The 15,156-nt window shown below is 46.0% G+C and overlaps 1 protein-coding gene across 1 annotated transcript in view; it reads left to right on the forward strand.

Annotated features, from left to right (window-relative positions):
* Nucleotides 1-8,080: 8,080 nt before the first annotated feature.
* The window catches only part of riok3 (RIO kinase 3 (yeast)), a 40,057-nt gene continuing 32,981 nt past the window's right edge, over nt 8,081-15,156 (forward strand). Inside the window, exons 1-2 of the mRNA XM_068031079.1 lie at nt 8,081-8,410; nt 13,759-13,880. Of these exons, the coding sequence (XP_067887180.1) occupies nt 8,351-8,410; nt 13,759-13,880 (182 nt within the window). The 5' untranslated portion in view covers nt 8,081-8,350. The remainder of the gene's footprint in view (nt 8,411-13,758; nt 13,881-15,156) is intronic.

The raw sequence follows: 15,156 nt of genomic DNA on the forward strand, positions 1-15,156 counted from the left end.
CACCTGAAATCTGGGCCCCCTGGTAATTGACCTCTCCTCTCAGGGAAACAGGTCCTTCCTGTCTACTCTATCTAGGCCCCTCATAATTTTGTACACCTCTAATAAGTGATCCCTCAGCCTCCTCTGTTCTAAGGAAAACAACCCCAGCCTATTCTTTCCTCATAGCTGCAACTTTCGAGCCCTGGCAACATTCTTGTAAATCTCCTCTGTACTCTCTCCACAGCAATTATGTCCTTTCTGTAATGTGGTGACCAGAACTGTACACAATATTCTAGCTGTGGCCTAACCTGTGTTTTATACAGTTCCAGTATTACATCTCTGCTTTTGTATTCTATACCTTGGCCAATAAAGGAAAGCATTCCATATGCCTTCTTCACCACTCTATCTACCTGTCCTACCACCTTCAGGGACCTGTGGAAATGCACTCCAAGGTCTCTCACTTCTTCTACCCCTCTCAATATCCTCCCGTTTATTTTATATTCCCTCACTTTATTTGCCCTCCCCAAATGCATTACCTCACACTTATCTGGATTGAATTCCATTTGCCACTTTCCCGCCCACTCAATCAAACCATTGATATCTTTCTGGAGTTTACAGCTATCCTCTTCACTATCAACTACACGGCCAATTTTTGTATCATCAGCAAATTTCCCAATCATGCCTCCCACAGTTAAGTCCAAATCATTAATATATACCACAAACAGCAAAGGGACCCAACATTGAGCCCCGTGGAACGCCACTGGAAACAGCTTTCCATTCACAAAAACATCCGTCGACTACTACCCTTTGTTTCCTGTCACTGAGCCAATTCTGGATCCAACCAGCCACATTCCCCTGTATCCCAAGGGCTTTCATTTCACTGACCAGTCTGCCATGTGGGTCCTTGTCAAATGCCTTACCAAAATCCATGTAGACCACATCCACTGCATTACCCTCATCAATCCTTCCTGTTACTCCTCAAAAAACTCAATTAAGTTAGTAAGACATGACCTTCCCTTAACAAATCCATGCCTTTCTAAGTGGCAGTTTATCCAGTCCCTCAGAATACATTTTAACAATTTACCCACACTGAGGTCAGACTGACCAGCCTATAATTATTTGGCCTCACCCTCGCACCCTTTTTAAACTATGGTACAACATTCGTCGACCTCCAATCGTCTGGTACCTCTCCTCTATCTAGTGAGGATTTGAAGATGATCCTCAGAGCATCTGCAATTTCCTCCCTGGCTACCTTTAACAACCTGGGATGCAATCCATCCGGCCCTGGTGATTTATTCACTTTCAAGGATGTCAGACCCTCTAATGTTTCCTCTCTCATTATGCTTATTGTATCTAATATTTCACACTCCTCCTCTTTAATTACAATGTCTGCATCATTCCTCTCCTTTGTGAAGACAGAGAAAAAAAACTCAGTAAGAACCCTGCCCACATCTTCTGCATCCATGCATAAGTTCCCTTGTACATCTCTGATAGGTCCTACCCTTTCCTTAGTTATCCTCTTGCTCTTAATGTATTGATAAAACATCTTTGAGTTTTCCTTGATTTTACCTGCCAATAATTTTTCATGGCCTCTCTTTGCTTTTCTAATTTCCTTTTTTACTTCACCCCTGCACTTTCTATACTCCTGTGGCTTTCTAAAGTATTAAGATTTTTGAGATCATCATAAGCTTTCTTTTTCTGCTTTATCTTACCCTGTAAGCTTCTAGATAATCAGGGGTCTCTAGATTTGGCAGTGCCACCCTTTATCTTTGTGGGGACATGCCTACACAGTGCCTGTAGTATCTCGCTTTTGAATGCCTCCTACTGGTTTGTCACTGATTTTCCTTCAAGTAGCTGTATTCAGTCAACTTTCACCAGGTCACCTCTCAGTTTCTTAAAATTTGCCTTCCCCCAATTTTAAACTTTTACACCTGTACACAAAAAGCAGGACAAGTCCAACCCGGCCAATTACCGCCCCATCAGTCTACTCTCAATCATCAATAAAGTGATGGAAGGAGTCATCAACAGTGCTATCAACCAGCAGTTGCTTAGCAATAACCTGCTCATTGACGCTCAGTTTGGGTTCCACCAGGGCCATTCAGCTCCTGACCTCATTACAGCCTTGGTTCAAACATGAACAAAAGAGCCAAACTCAAGAGGTGAGGTGAGAGTGACTGTCCTTGACATCACAGCAGCATTTGACCGAGTATGGCATCAAGGAGCCCTAGCAAAACTGAAGTCAATGGGAAGCAGGGGGAAAACTCTCCACTCTTTGGAGTCATACCTAACACAAAAGAAGATGGTTGTGGTTGTTGGAGGTCAATCATCTCAGCTCCAGGACATCACTGCAGGAGTTCCTCAGGGTAGTGTCCGAGGCCCAACCATCTTCAGCTGCTTCATCAATGACCTCCCTTCAATCATAAGGTCAGAAGTGGGGATGTTCGCTGATGATTGCACAATGTTCAGCACCATTCACAGCCCCTCAGATACTGAAGCAGTCCGTGTAGAAATGCAGCAAGACCTGGACAATATCCAGGCTTGGGCTGATAAGTGGCAAGTAACATTCGCGCCACACAAGTGCCAGGCAATGACCATCTCCAACAAGAGAGAATCTAACCAACTCCCCTTGACATTCTATGGCATTACCATCGCTGAATCCCCCACTATCAACATCCTAGGGGGTACCATTGACCAGAAACTGAACTGGAGTAGCCATATAAATACCGTGGCTACAAGAGCAGGGCAGAGGCTAGGAATCCTGTGGCGAGTAACTTATCTCTTGACTCCCCAAAGCCTGTCCACCATCTACAAGGCACAAGTCAGGAGTGTGATGGAATACTCTTCACTTGCCTGGATAGGCGCAGCTCCAACAACCCTCAAGAAGCTCGACACCATCCAGGACAAAGCAGCCCGCTTGATTGGCACCGCATCCACAAACATTCACTCCCTCCACCACCGATGCACAGTGGCAGCAGTGTGTACCATCTACAAGATGCACTGCAGCAACACACCAAGGCTCCTTAGACAGCACCTTCCAAACCCGCGACCTCTACCAACTTGAAGGACAAGGGCAGAAAATGCATGGGAACACCACCACCTGCAAGTTCCCCTCCAGGTCACACACCATCCTGACTTGGAACTATATCGCTGTTCCTTCATTGTTGCTTGGTCAAAATCCTGGAACTCCCTTCCTAACAGCACTGTGCGTGTACCTCCCTTACATGGACTGCAACGGTTCAAGAAGGCAGCTCACCACCACCTTCTCAAGGGAAATTAGGGATGGACAATAAATGCTGGCCTAGCCAGTGATGCCCACATCCCGTGAATGAATAAAAAAACTCCTGTTTTATCTTTGTCCTTTTCCATGATTATGCTAAAACTAAGTGTATTATGATCACTATCTCCAAAATGGTCACTCATTGTTACTTCATGCACTTGTCCAGCTTCATTACTGAAGACTAAATCTAGAATTGTGCCCCCTCTCGTGGGCTTGTAACGTGTTGGCTGAAAAAGTTCTCTTGAACCTAGTTCAAGAATTTTGTGTCCTCTGTGCCCTTCACAATGTTCGTATCCCAGTTGATATTGGGGTAGTTGAAATCCCCAACTATTATTGCCCTATAGTTTTTGAACTCAGAAACTTGCCTACACATTTGCTCTTCTATCTCCCTTTCACTATTTAGGGGTCTATAGCACATTCCTAGTGGTGTGGCAGCCCCTTTTTTATTTCTCAGCTCCACCCATATGGCCTCATTTGATGATTCATTTAGCATATCATCGCTCCTCAAAGCTGTTCTTGATTCCTTAACTAATAATGCTACACCCCCTCCTTTTTTATCTCCCTCTCTATCCTGCCTGAAAACTCTATATCCAGGGATGTTGAGTTGCCATTCTTGCCCCTCCCTAAGCCAAGTTTCTGCAAAGATATCATGTGTCTATCTGTGCCCTCAGCTCATCGGCTTTATTTACTATACTTGCATTTAAATAAATACCCTTTAACACTGCCAAATTCCTGTGCTGCACACTTTTTAACCTTTGCTTCCTCTGTCTTTCAGAGTCACTCACTAATTTTCTGCCTCCTGTTCCCTGCCCTGAAATCCTAGCTAAGATTGCACTCAGGTTCCCATCCCCCTGCCAATCTAGTTTAAACCATCCCCAACAGCATGAGCAAACCTTCCCACAAGGATATGTGCCCCAGGCCTGTTCAGTTGCAGATCTTCCGGCTTGTCCAACTTCCCACCTTCCCCAAAACCAGTCCCAATGCCCCAGAAATCTGAAGCCCTCCCTCCTGCACCATCTCTCCAGCTATGCACGTAGTTGAAATCCCCTATTATTACTGCCCTATTGTTTTTGCACTTTTTTATTTATTTAGACATACAGCACTGCAACAGGCCCTTCAGCCCACCGAGTCTGTGCTGGCCAACAACCACCCATTTATACATTAATCCCATATTCCCTACCACATCCCCACCATCTACCTACACTAGGGGCAATTTACAATGGCCAATTTACCTATCAACCTGCAAGTCTTTGACTGTGAGAGGAAACCGGAGCACCCGGCGGAAACCCACGCGGTCACAGGGAGAACTTGCAAACTCCGCACAGGCAGTACCCAGAACTGAACCCGGGTCACTGGAGCTGTGAGGCTGCGGTGCTAACCACTGCGCCACTGTGCCACCCAAAGACAACTTGTCAGAGGGTTTTTTTTTCAGGTTTGCACTTGCTGCTGTTCAATATTCAGTCCGTTAACACCTAATCTGTACTAATGCTTTGTCTTTCAACACACTATTAACATATTGTTTGTCTTTGCTCCATGACCTTTTGGTCAGCTATGTGGCCTTGTCCAATCTACACTGTCTCCTTTGTTATCTCTTGCCCCACCCCCACCTAACTTGCTTACAACCTGTGACTTTTCTAATATTTGTCAGTTCCGAAGAAGGGTCACTGACCTGAAACGTTAACTCTGCTTCTCTTTTCACAGATGCTGCCAGACCTGCTGAGTGGTTCCAGCATTTCTTGTTTTTATTGTCAGAAGTGGGATTGCTTACATATTTGCTCTTCTATCTCCCTCTTTTTGGGGTCTGCAGTACATTCCCAGTAGTGTGATTGCCCATTTTTTGTTGCTCAGTTAAACCTATATCACCTCATTTGATGATCCTTTGACCGTATCATCCCTCCTCACAGCTATAATTGTTTCTTTAATCAATATTGTGATCTCCCCTTTTTTATCCCCCTCTCTATCTCGTCTGAAAACTTTGTAACCGTGAATGTTGAGCTGCCATTTCTGCCCTTGTTATAGCCGTGTCTCAGCAATAGCTATAATATCATACAGCCACATATCAATCTGTGCTCTCAGCTCATCTGCCTTATTCCCTGCACTTCTTGCATTGAAGTATATATCATTTAGAACTGCCAAACTCCCTTTTTGTCTATTTTCTAACCTTTGTTTCCTCTGACTTCCAAAGACACTTACTAATTTTCTGTCTTCCTTTTCCAGCTTTACTTCTCTCCCTCTGAATCTATTCTCAGGTTCCCATCCCCCTGCCAAGCTTGTTTAAACCCTCCCCAACAGCACTAGCAAAACTTCCTGTGAGGATATTGGTCCCGGCCCTGTTGAGGTTCAACCCATCTGGCTTGTACATGCCCCACCTCCCCCAGAATTTCCCACCTTCCCAATGCCTCAGGAATCTAAAACCTTCCCTCCTGCAGCATCTTTCCAGCCACACATTCATCAGCTCTATCTTCCTATTTCTGTACTCACTAACATTGGTAGCGGGAGTAATCCAGAGATTACTACCTTTGAGATCCTGCTTTTCAATCTCTCCCCCAGCTCCCTAAACTCTGCCTGCAGGACCCCATCCCTCATTCTGCCTATGTCATTGGTGCTGATATGGACCACGACCTCTGACTGTTCACCCTCCCCCCTCAGAATGTCCTGCAGCCGCTCAATGATATCCTTGACCCTGAAAATAGAGAGGCAGCACATCATTCTGGAGTCATGTCTGCAGCCACAGAAGCGTCCATCTGTTCTCCCACTATCGAATCACCTACCACTACTGCTCTTGCACTATTCTTCCTCCACTCCTGTGCAGCTGAGCCACACATGGTGCCATGGACTTGGCTTTGCCTGCACTCCTCAGAAGAACCATCACTCTCAGCAGTATTCAGAACTGAATACCAGTTGGAGAAAAAGATGCACTCATGCCCTGCCCTGCCTGCCTGCCTGGTCCTCCTGTCCTTCTGACAGTCACCAATTTCCTCTCTGCCTGCACATTTTTAAGCTGTGGGATGACCACCTCCAGAAAGATGCTATCCATGAAGCTCTCAGCTTCACAGATGCTGCGTAGTGACTCCAGCCGCCATTCAAGCTCTGAAGCCCAGAGCTCGAGCTACTCTAGCTGATGACACTTCCTGCACATGTGGTCATCCAGGCTTTGAGAAGCATCCAGGATTTCTCACATGGCACAGGACTGTTTTGTTCTTTCACGGGATGTGGGTGTCACTAGCTAAGCCAGCATTTATTGCCCAACCCTAATTGCCCTTAAGAAGGTGGTGGTGAGTATTCCATGGAACTGGGGTGCCCTGCTATCCCTTTACTTTCTAGACGATTATCTGGAAAAACTTACCAGCTACCCAGCAATTGGCTCCTTCCCTGGTTGGGACGTCACTGTAGCTGTTACGCAGATGTTGCTTTTGTTGTTGGGGGGATTTCGGTCGCTGCGCTTAGTCTCCACCCAGGTCTGCTGCCCCATTGCTGCCAGTGAGACTTTCTGTAATATAGATAAGCACTTCCCTGCTCATCTAATTAATGCTTCTAAGACATCAGCTCTCAGGCCTCGCTATCTCCCACTCCCTCACTTGGACTGCTCTTTGTTTTGTAAAAGACCAAAACAGCACCTCTTTCCTCACTGCACTGAATTCCCTAACTCAACAAATTCCCTAAGTTAAGTAAAATAAAAGCAAAATACTGTGGATGCTGGAAATCTGAAATGAAAACAGAAAGTGCTGGAAAAACTCAGCAGGTCTGGCAGCATCTGTGGAGAGAGAAGCAGAGTTAACATTTCAGGTCAGTGACCTTTCTTCAGAACTCCCTGAGTTAAGTAATCTGTTGACCAGAAACATTAACTCTGTTTCTCTACAGACGCTGATGACCTGCTGAGTATTTCCAGCATTTTTTGTTTTTAGTAATATGTAAATGCATGTTGTTTCTTACTTTATTTCTCTCTCTCTCTTTCTTTCTTATTTTAATCTTCCTTTCTCTCTCTCTCTTTGTTTCTCTCTTTGGGCAGGACTTTTGCCCCCAGATGTGGGCAAGTACAGAGGCAGGTGAGAGAAAGATTTGCCCAGCCAGTCGGCGTGCTGGTTTGCCAGCACTGTGCCCCATCCAGGCCATTTTCCCCAAGGCAGCATGGGGCAGGCAGGGTAATCAATTAAGGAGAATTAAAATCCTATTAAGGCCTATTGTCAAAGGCAGACTGGAATATTCCAGTCTTCCTCCAGGCTCCCTGATGTGTTGGGGGTAGGCTAACTGCCTGATGACAGCCTCCTAGTGGCAGACCGAGGGTCCAGTGTTTTACCAGTGTTCTAGGCAGGCTTTGAGGCCCAGTCAGTTTGCATGGCTTCAGCTGTAGCTGGCCCTGTGAAAGGGTTCCCCCTCCACAATGCTGGCACAGTTGCTGACTCCAATTTTTAATTTAAACGTTAAAGAAGTTGGAGAAAGGGCGCTCCACCTTGAGGCACCATCTCTCTCTCTCTCACTTGAACTGCAAGCTGCCAGAGAGCCTTATATTGCCCCTTCAGCTTTGAGAGTCCCACCACCATACTTAATTGGATGGTCAGCCCGCGCTCTGGCCACTACTTGACTAATTCGGGGAAAATGACCTCTGAGTGATTGTTCCCCAGAGTGTGGGCTTCTGATCCCCATTTGACCCTGACAGTGGGGTTCCAACTCAAAACCCATATTGCTTCCACTCTGGCAGACTGGGGAGGGGTGGGGGTTTTCTGACTGTCATAAACAATATGGCGGAGGTCTCGCCCCGCCCTCTGACGTCATGGGAAAGTCCTCTATGCGCAGCGCGGGGGCCGCTTGACCTTTCACCCGGCCTGGGTTTTCGCTTCCGGCCCCGGTGCTCGGAGGCCGCCATTTTCAGCGAGAGCGGCTTCTCTTCCTCTGGGCATCGGCCCGGCCCCAGTCTTCAGTCCTAGGCCCCGGTTATCGCCCCGTCCCCAGCCCCGGGTATCGGCCAGTCTCAGTCCCCGGCGGGAGTTGACCATCGGAGCGCCGGGCCGGGTCGGGTCAGGTCAGGTCAGGCTGAGCCGCTCCCCGGATCTGTCTTGTCTGTTTACCGGGAGTTGGAGCCGCCGAGCGGACAGGATGGAGCAGGTGGTGCCGCTGCCAGGCCCGGCCGCCGGAGAGCAGCCCTGGAGTAACAAGGTAGAGAAGTGGCAGCACGTTGAGAGAGGGAAGGGAGGCTGGAGATGGGCCGAGGGGGGGAGGGACAAGGGGTTTTGAGGAAGGGGGTGAGAGAGTTGAAGGGGAGAGAGAATTGTTCACAATGTCGGCTAACATGGGGAGCAGGAGGCGAGGCTGGGTGGTCAGTTTAGTGGGACCAGGAGGTGGCTCCCATGGACAAGATGAGCTTGGAGAGAGCATGAGGGGAAGTTGGGGAGAAATTAGAGGAAGATGCCAGTTCAGGGATAAGGCAAGGGGTAATTTTAGAGCAAGTTTGGCCTGATGGGCTAGTGGAAAGGAGCAGAGACAGCTGATCAGATGGTCTCTGTCTTTAGTGGCAAAGAAATCTGTGAAGTCCTCACACTTGTTGGAGGGGACAGAAGAGGGGGTTAAGGAGACAGTTTGCAGCAAAGAAGGCAGTGGTTATTTTTACATTCCAGGATGCAGTCTGCATGTGAGAGCAGGACCATGTTTTATGTGGTGGATGGTTAAACCAGTCCCACCGCGTCCTTTCAAGTCTGCGTCCCTTGGATTTAAGGGAACGGAGGTGAGCGTCGTACCGGGGGGAACAGCCAAGGTGATGGAGTGTAATGGTTTTACTGGGGACTACGGCATCAAAGGTGGAGGTGAGGGTGCGGTTGAGCAAATCAGTAGTTGCAAAAATGGTTGTGGTGAATGGAGGGCCAAAGGCTGGATAGTTGGATGTTGAAAGTGCAGTTGTAAGTGAATAGGGGGGATAGATTTTTTGCAGGGATGGATACAGGAGGTGGTAGGGTTGGGGTGTGGAGATCTATTCACTAAGGGAAAGATGAGCTGAGTGAAGTTAAAGGAAGAATTGGCATTTAAAAAGCACTTTTCATGTTCTCAGGATGTTGCAGTGTTTCACAGCCAATGCATTAGATTTGAAGAGCAGTCTCAACTGTTCTGTAGGAAGTATGGCAGCAAGTTCATTAAGATGGCACTGAGATAAATGATCAGCTGGTGTTTCATATTGGACGAGTGATTATATTCTGGCTGGCATGGTGGGGGAGAATTCCCCTGCTCTTGTTCAAGCTGTACTTTCACATTCACCCAAACAGGCAGACAGCACCTATTATTTACAGTATAGTCTGAAAGATACACAGGCATGATGAGCTGAATGGCCTCCTTTTGCGCTGTATTGTTCTATAATGGGTGTTATCCTGAAGTTTTGGCTGAGATTATGTGCTCGAGTCCTGGGGTGGGGTTTGAGCCTTTGAACTTCTAACTCGCTTTGCTCAATGGTAAAACATTGAAGGTGGTTGTGATGTAATGCCTGGTCCTGAAAGGGATGGTTTCCCAGTTCATTCCAGGTGTTATATTTCTTGGGGTTTGTCTAATTGAGATTTCAAAAATATTGAGCTTTATGCTAATGATTTCAACCCAATTGGTGTAAATTACCAGGTGCATTTCATTTGTGATCTTGTGTTGAAATAGTTACAGATTAAGTTGAATGGAGTCTTACTGGATTCAATGACAAACATCCAGAGACCCAGGATAAGCCACGAGCAGCAAGCCAAGCTAGTACCATGTTGAACTCTGTTGCCAATAGAACCCTCCATAGACTTGAGATCATTCAAAACTCTGCAGCCCGTATCCTAACTCGCACCAAGCAGTAGTCACCCATCGTCCCTGTGCTCACTGACCTACACTAGTTCCCGGTTTGACAACGCCTCAATTTTCATTCTTGTTTTCAAATTCCTCCATGGCCTTGCCCCTCCCTATCTCTGCAACCTCCTACAACCCTCAAATCTCAGTGCCCCTCCAACTTTGACCTCTTGTGCATTCCCCACTTTTTTCACTCGCGTATTGGCAGCCTTGCTTTCAATCAACTAGGCCCCAAGTTCTGGAACACTCTTTCGAAACATCATCTCCTCTTTCCCTTTAAGACTCTTCTTAAAAGCAAGCTTATGGTCAGCTGTCCTAATGTCTTCCCTAACTCGATGTCTGTTTTTGTCTACTAGTGCTTCCTCTGAAAGGCCTTGGAGTGTTTTATCATGTTAAAGGCACTATGTAAATGCAAGTTGTTAGAGGGTAGTGTTCAAACTGTACAGTGCTGTGGCCAGACTCTGTTCATTTCTGGTTGGGAAGCTGGAAGGAAGACACAGGTGCTGAAGGGTAGTGCACAGAGGGCCGTGTTGATCCCTCAGGTTGACTTAAGCTATGAGGGAAGAGGGGAGGAACTTGGGCTTCGGGCGTGGAACAAATGCACCCAACAGATGTTCTTTTAGAGTTGTACGAGGATGCTTAAGGGCGTGGAAAAGGGAAATCTGCATTATTTTATATTAAATTGCAAGAATTGGGCAAGGGGAGTGTGGGTCAAGCTAATAAAGGGCAAATATAGGACTGATGAAAGGAAATTCCTCGATCAACATGGAATGAACTTGGAGTAGTGAAGGCATAAATCTTGAACCCATTTCTATAAAACTGTTAGGATGAGTGTTACGATGGCCTATTCCTCATAATTCATATGTTCCTATGTAGATTTACAAAAATGTTGCCAGCGCTTGAAAGTTGCAGCTATGAGGAAAGATTAGATTGGCTAGGATTGTTTTCTTTAGAACAGAGGAGGCTGAGGAGTGAGAGGTGTACAAAATTATAAGGGGCCTAGATAGAGTAGACAAGAAGGACCTGTTTCCCATAGCGGAGAGGTCAATTACCAGGGGGCACAGATTTAAGGTGATTGGTAGAAGGATTAGAGGGGACATGAGGATAAACTTTTTCACCCAGAGGGTGGTGGGTGTCTGGAATTCACTGCCAGGATCGGTGGTGGAGGCAGAAACCCACAATTATTTTAAAAGGTACCTGCACATGCACCTGAAGTGCTGTAACCTGCAAGGTTACGGACCAGGTGCTGGAAGGTGGGATTAGATTGGGCGGCTAGTTTTTATTCCAGTTGCCACGGATGGGACAGGCTGAAGGGTTGCCTCCTATGCTGAAATTTTTCTATGGTAATGCAGGAGACTGTAGGGTAACTGTTTGTTTGGACTGAATGGGCTTTCTGATTAGTAATGGTCTTGTGATGAGCCTGTCAGTGGTGTTTGTGTGACAACATTGGAACAGTACAAAATGTACCACTGTCAATATAAATTTACCAGTGCATACTTAGTGGTTTATCCTGGGTCTCTTGATGTACTTGATCCTGCACTTGTAAATGTCAATATTTTTGTTGTCACAACATAAAGTAATACCATGATAAATAGGAACATATAGCACAGAAAGATGCCATTCGGCTTGTTGTGCCTGTGCTGGCTCTTTGAAGGAGCTATCTAATTAGTCCTACTTGCCTGTTCTTTCCCCACGGTCCTGTAAATATTTTCTTCGTGACTCAATGGTCTGACTCACTGTGTGCTGATGCTTCATAATTCTCGTGATTGGGGGGCGGGGGGAGGAGAGAGAGAGAGTATACTGTTCAGCTCTGTTCTTGTGTAACACTCTTGCAGCTGCAGAAGTCTGTCTCCTTTTAACAAAACTGCTGCAATATATTTAAAGTCTCTGTCGACCGTTCAATGGTTCGAAACTGACTCCATTTTGGTTGCATTTATGATTTTATTTCAGCACTTAATACGTTACAGTATTTGATTACAAAGAAAAATGCTGCCGTTATGATCTTTCAATATTAGTTGTGGCCCGTTCCCTGTTCCTTCTGCTTACGTGCCCAATAACACTTGCCTGGAGTCCTTCCTGCCCTTCTACATTGCAGGATGTACCCCAAAAACCATAACTGTGGCAAAAGTCATCCAGTCATAGTTACAGCAAGTTTGTGCTCGGGCCTGGGTGGGGGCTTATCTTTTTTAGCACAAGTTTTTATTGCACTTGCTTTCTGTTTTTCTAGTTAATGATGCAATCCAGGACCTTCAGAACAAGAGGTTCTAACTTAATAAAACCTACATTTTAATATACTTTCTCTAAGTATGATATGAGATAAAGCTAACGTCATAAAGCTATAGACTAGCATCCTGAATATTAAACTGCAATCTGCCAAAGCTTAATGCTGAAAAAATAGAGAGAATTTGTTTTGTTGTATTTAGCGAGAGATAAATCTGTAAAGAGCTCTGAATTTCACACATACTTTTTCTCTCTCGTCTCCCAATCAGTTTTTGCAATAAGGATACTTGTATGTCATCCTGAGAGTCTGAAAGCCATGAAGTTTGTGGAACAGTTGTACTACTGAAACGCTCGGGTCATTTGACTCTTGCAATGCCTAATCCCTCTAAATGCCCCCGAGGCCCAGATTCTCCGTACCTCACTCAGGCAACAGAAAGCAAAACCACAAACCATTTCTTAACATGGGCGATATGCAATTAATTTTGGAGCTGCTCTCCCAAAACACTCAATAGATGTGTCTAAAGACAGGATGACATAGAATTACATGGAAATTACAGCACAAAAATAGGCCAGATGGCCCAACCAGTCTGAGTTGGTCTCTGTCCTCCATACCAGCAATAGTCCTCATCCCATGTATCCTGTTACACTAGAGTTCATTTAAACTGAGGTCACCTGAGGAAAAAAGTTCTCCGCATCCTGTTGCTAATACTCTTCTTTGCATTAATGATTTGGTTGTTTTACCTATTCCACTACTAAAATTATTCCTGCCCGTGTTGCCTGAGGTTCGATACAAATGAATGTCTTGCTGGGCCACTTCATGGGGCAGTTAAGAGTCAGCCATGTTGATGTGGGCTGGAGTCACAGGCCCACAGTGCATAAAGACTGCCTTTCTACTTTCCAGCGTTTTAAAATGTGCGTGTCTCTCTTTCTTTTACATGATCTCTCCCACTCTCACTGGAGCAGCCCTAAGGTGTTTGCAGGGATCCTCAGCTCAGTTTTGCTCTTCGGATCAGCAACATTGCATTCACTACATTAATGTGGCTCTTTAGGGGAGCGACTGGTTTTAGAAGATTACAAACGCAGGAAATTGACAATCAGGAAAAAAACCTGTTGCACCTCGTGACTAAGCACTCTAATCCCCCCCTCCCCCTCACAACCATATAATCTCCTGGGAGAAGAAAAAAAACACAGAAAACCCTGATTATCTTTCTTGTGAAGGACGTTCCTTTTACTGTTTGATGTTAGTCAGCTTGTACTATTTATAATGGTCAGTGTGGTGCATTACGTACTTACGAACATACGAATTAGGAGCAGGAGTAGGCCACTCGGCCCTTCGAGCCTGCACTGACACAAGTACATTAACTGAGCTGTGGATCAGAATGAATGTCCTGAGAAGGAGTGAGCAGATTTCCCCATGAACACTATTGATTGTTGATTGAGATTCAGTCTCCAAGATGCTTTGATGCCACTGATCTTGTTTACAGTGTCCTTGGGGATCACCACCTTCCACAGTAATCCCCTGCTCCCTTTCTGATGTAATGAGTGAAGAGCTTGCTAAAGAACTGCAGCAACAGGAAGACAATGCAGCATTCCCTCACGTCTTTGGGTATGTGCCAAGTTCTTTTCAAACGTTAGTTTGTGTGGGAGAAAATGACAATTAGTTTAATTTCACTGCAATTCAATTTTGAAGCTGAAACTACCCAGTCCAGCGGTTGTTGGGCAGCAGTCAGGAGCAAAGATGGTAGCTTTAGTTTTTGTTCCAGGCAAACAATCTTGCCACTGCTTCCTTGGCTCAGATAGAGTCATAGAGAGATACAGCACTGAACAGGCCTTTCGGCCCAGAGTCTGTGCTGACCAGCAATCACCCATTTATACTAATCCTACATTAATCCCATATTCCCTACTACATCCCCACCATTCTCCTACCACCTACCTACACTAGGGGAAATTTACAATGGCCAATTTACCTATCAACCTGCAAGTCTTTGGCTGTGGGAGGAAACCGGAGCACCCGGCAGAAACCCACGTGGTCACAGGGAGAACTTGCAACTCTGTACAGACAGTACCCAGAACCGAACCCAGGTTGCTGGAGCTGTGAGGCTGCGGTGCTAACCACTGTGCTGCTCCAAACGTCTTAACTTTTACACGGACCAGAGATCAGAGCTGACGCTTTCCTAGCCAGTGTAACTCAGTAACAGTGCGTTGGGATGCCAACTCTGGTTAATGTATTTCTGGAGGATTCATCACTGCTGCCTCCAGTCACTCAGTCCCGCACTCTCCACCATTGGCCACTCGACACGTCCATCCCTGCGGCAACCCGCATTCTAGCGGCTAATTGGAAAATGTAAAGTCACTTTATTGTCCAATTGGATTCTTGACTGTCAGTCAATGGCCTTTTTGCCCAATATTTTTCTAATGCTCAAAGAAAATGAATTTTTTTCATTAACTCCCCATTGAATTCTTGCTGGTTTTCTCACAGCAGTGCCCTGGAGATTAATCTGCAATTGCTGGAGACACCAGGCCAATCCTGGAGGGTTGGTAACCCTCGTGTGCATTTACTCCCTCAACCACTGAGGCTTTAAATGAGAAGGATAAATTAATTTCACTCTGTGTCATGCTGTTAATGCAGCTGTGCTGAAGAAAATGATAGTAATCCTAATTTGCTCCACAGGAGCAGCCTGTTAAAGTTGCACTGCAATCTCTGATCAGTTCCATGTATCTCACCACTCACATCCCTTTTCCAACTACACTGACTCCTGCATTTCCCCTGCCACCCCCACCTCCCAACCCCAACCCCCAGTTCCCCAAGCCATGTACAAACTCCCATTGGCCAAGGCTTTGGCCCTCCTTTCTGCAGCTATTGATCTGCTCAAACAAACCCT

The sequence above is a fragment of the Heterodontus francisci genome, chromosome 5, assembly GCF_036365525.1.
Source record: "Heterodontus francisci isolate sHetFra1 chromosome 5, sHetFra1.hap1, whole genome shotgun sequence".
NCBI classification, from domain to species: Eukaryota; Metazoa; Chordata; class Chondrichthyes; order Heterodontiformes; family Heterodontidae; genus Heterodontus; species Heterodontus francisci.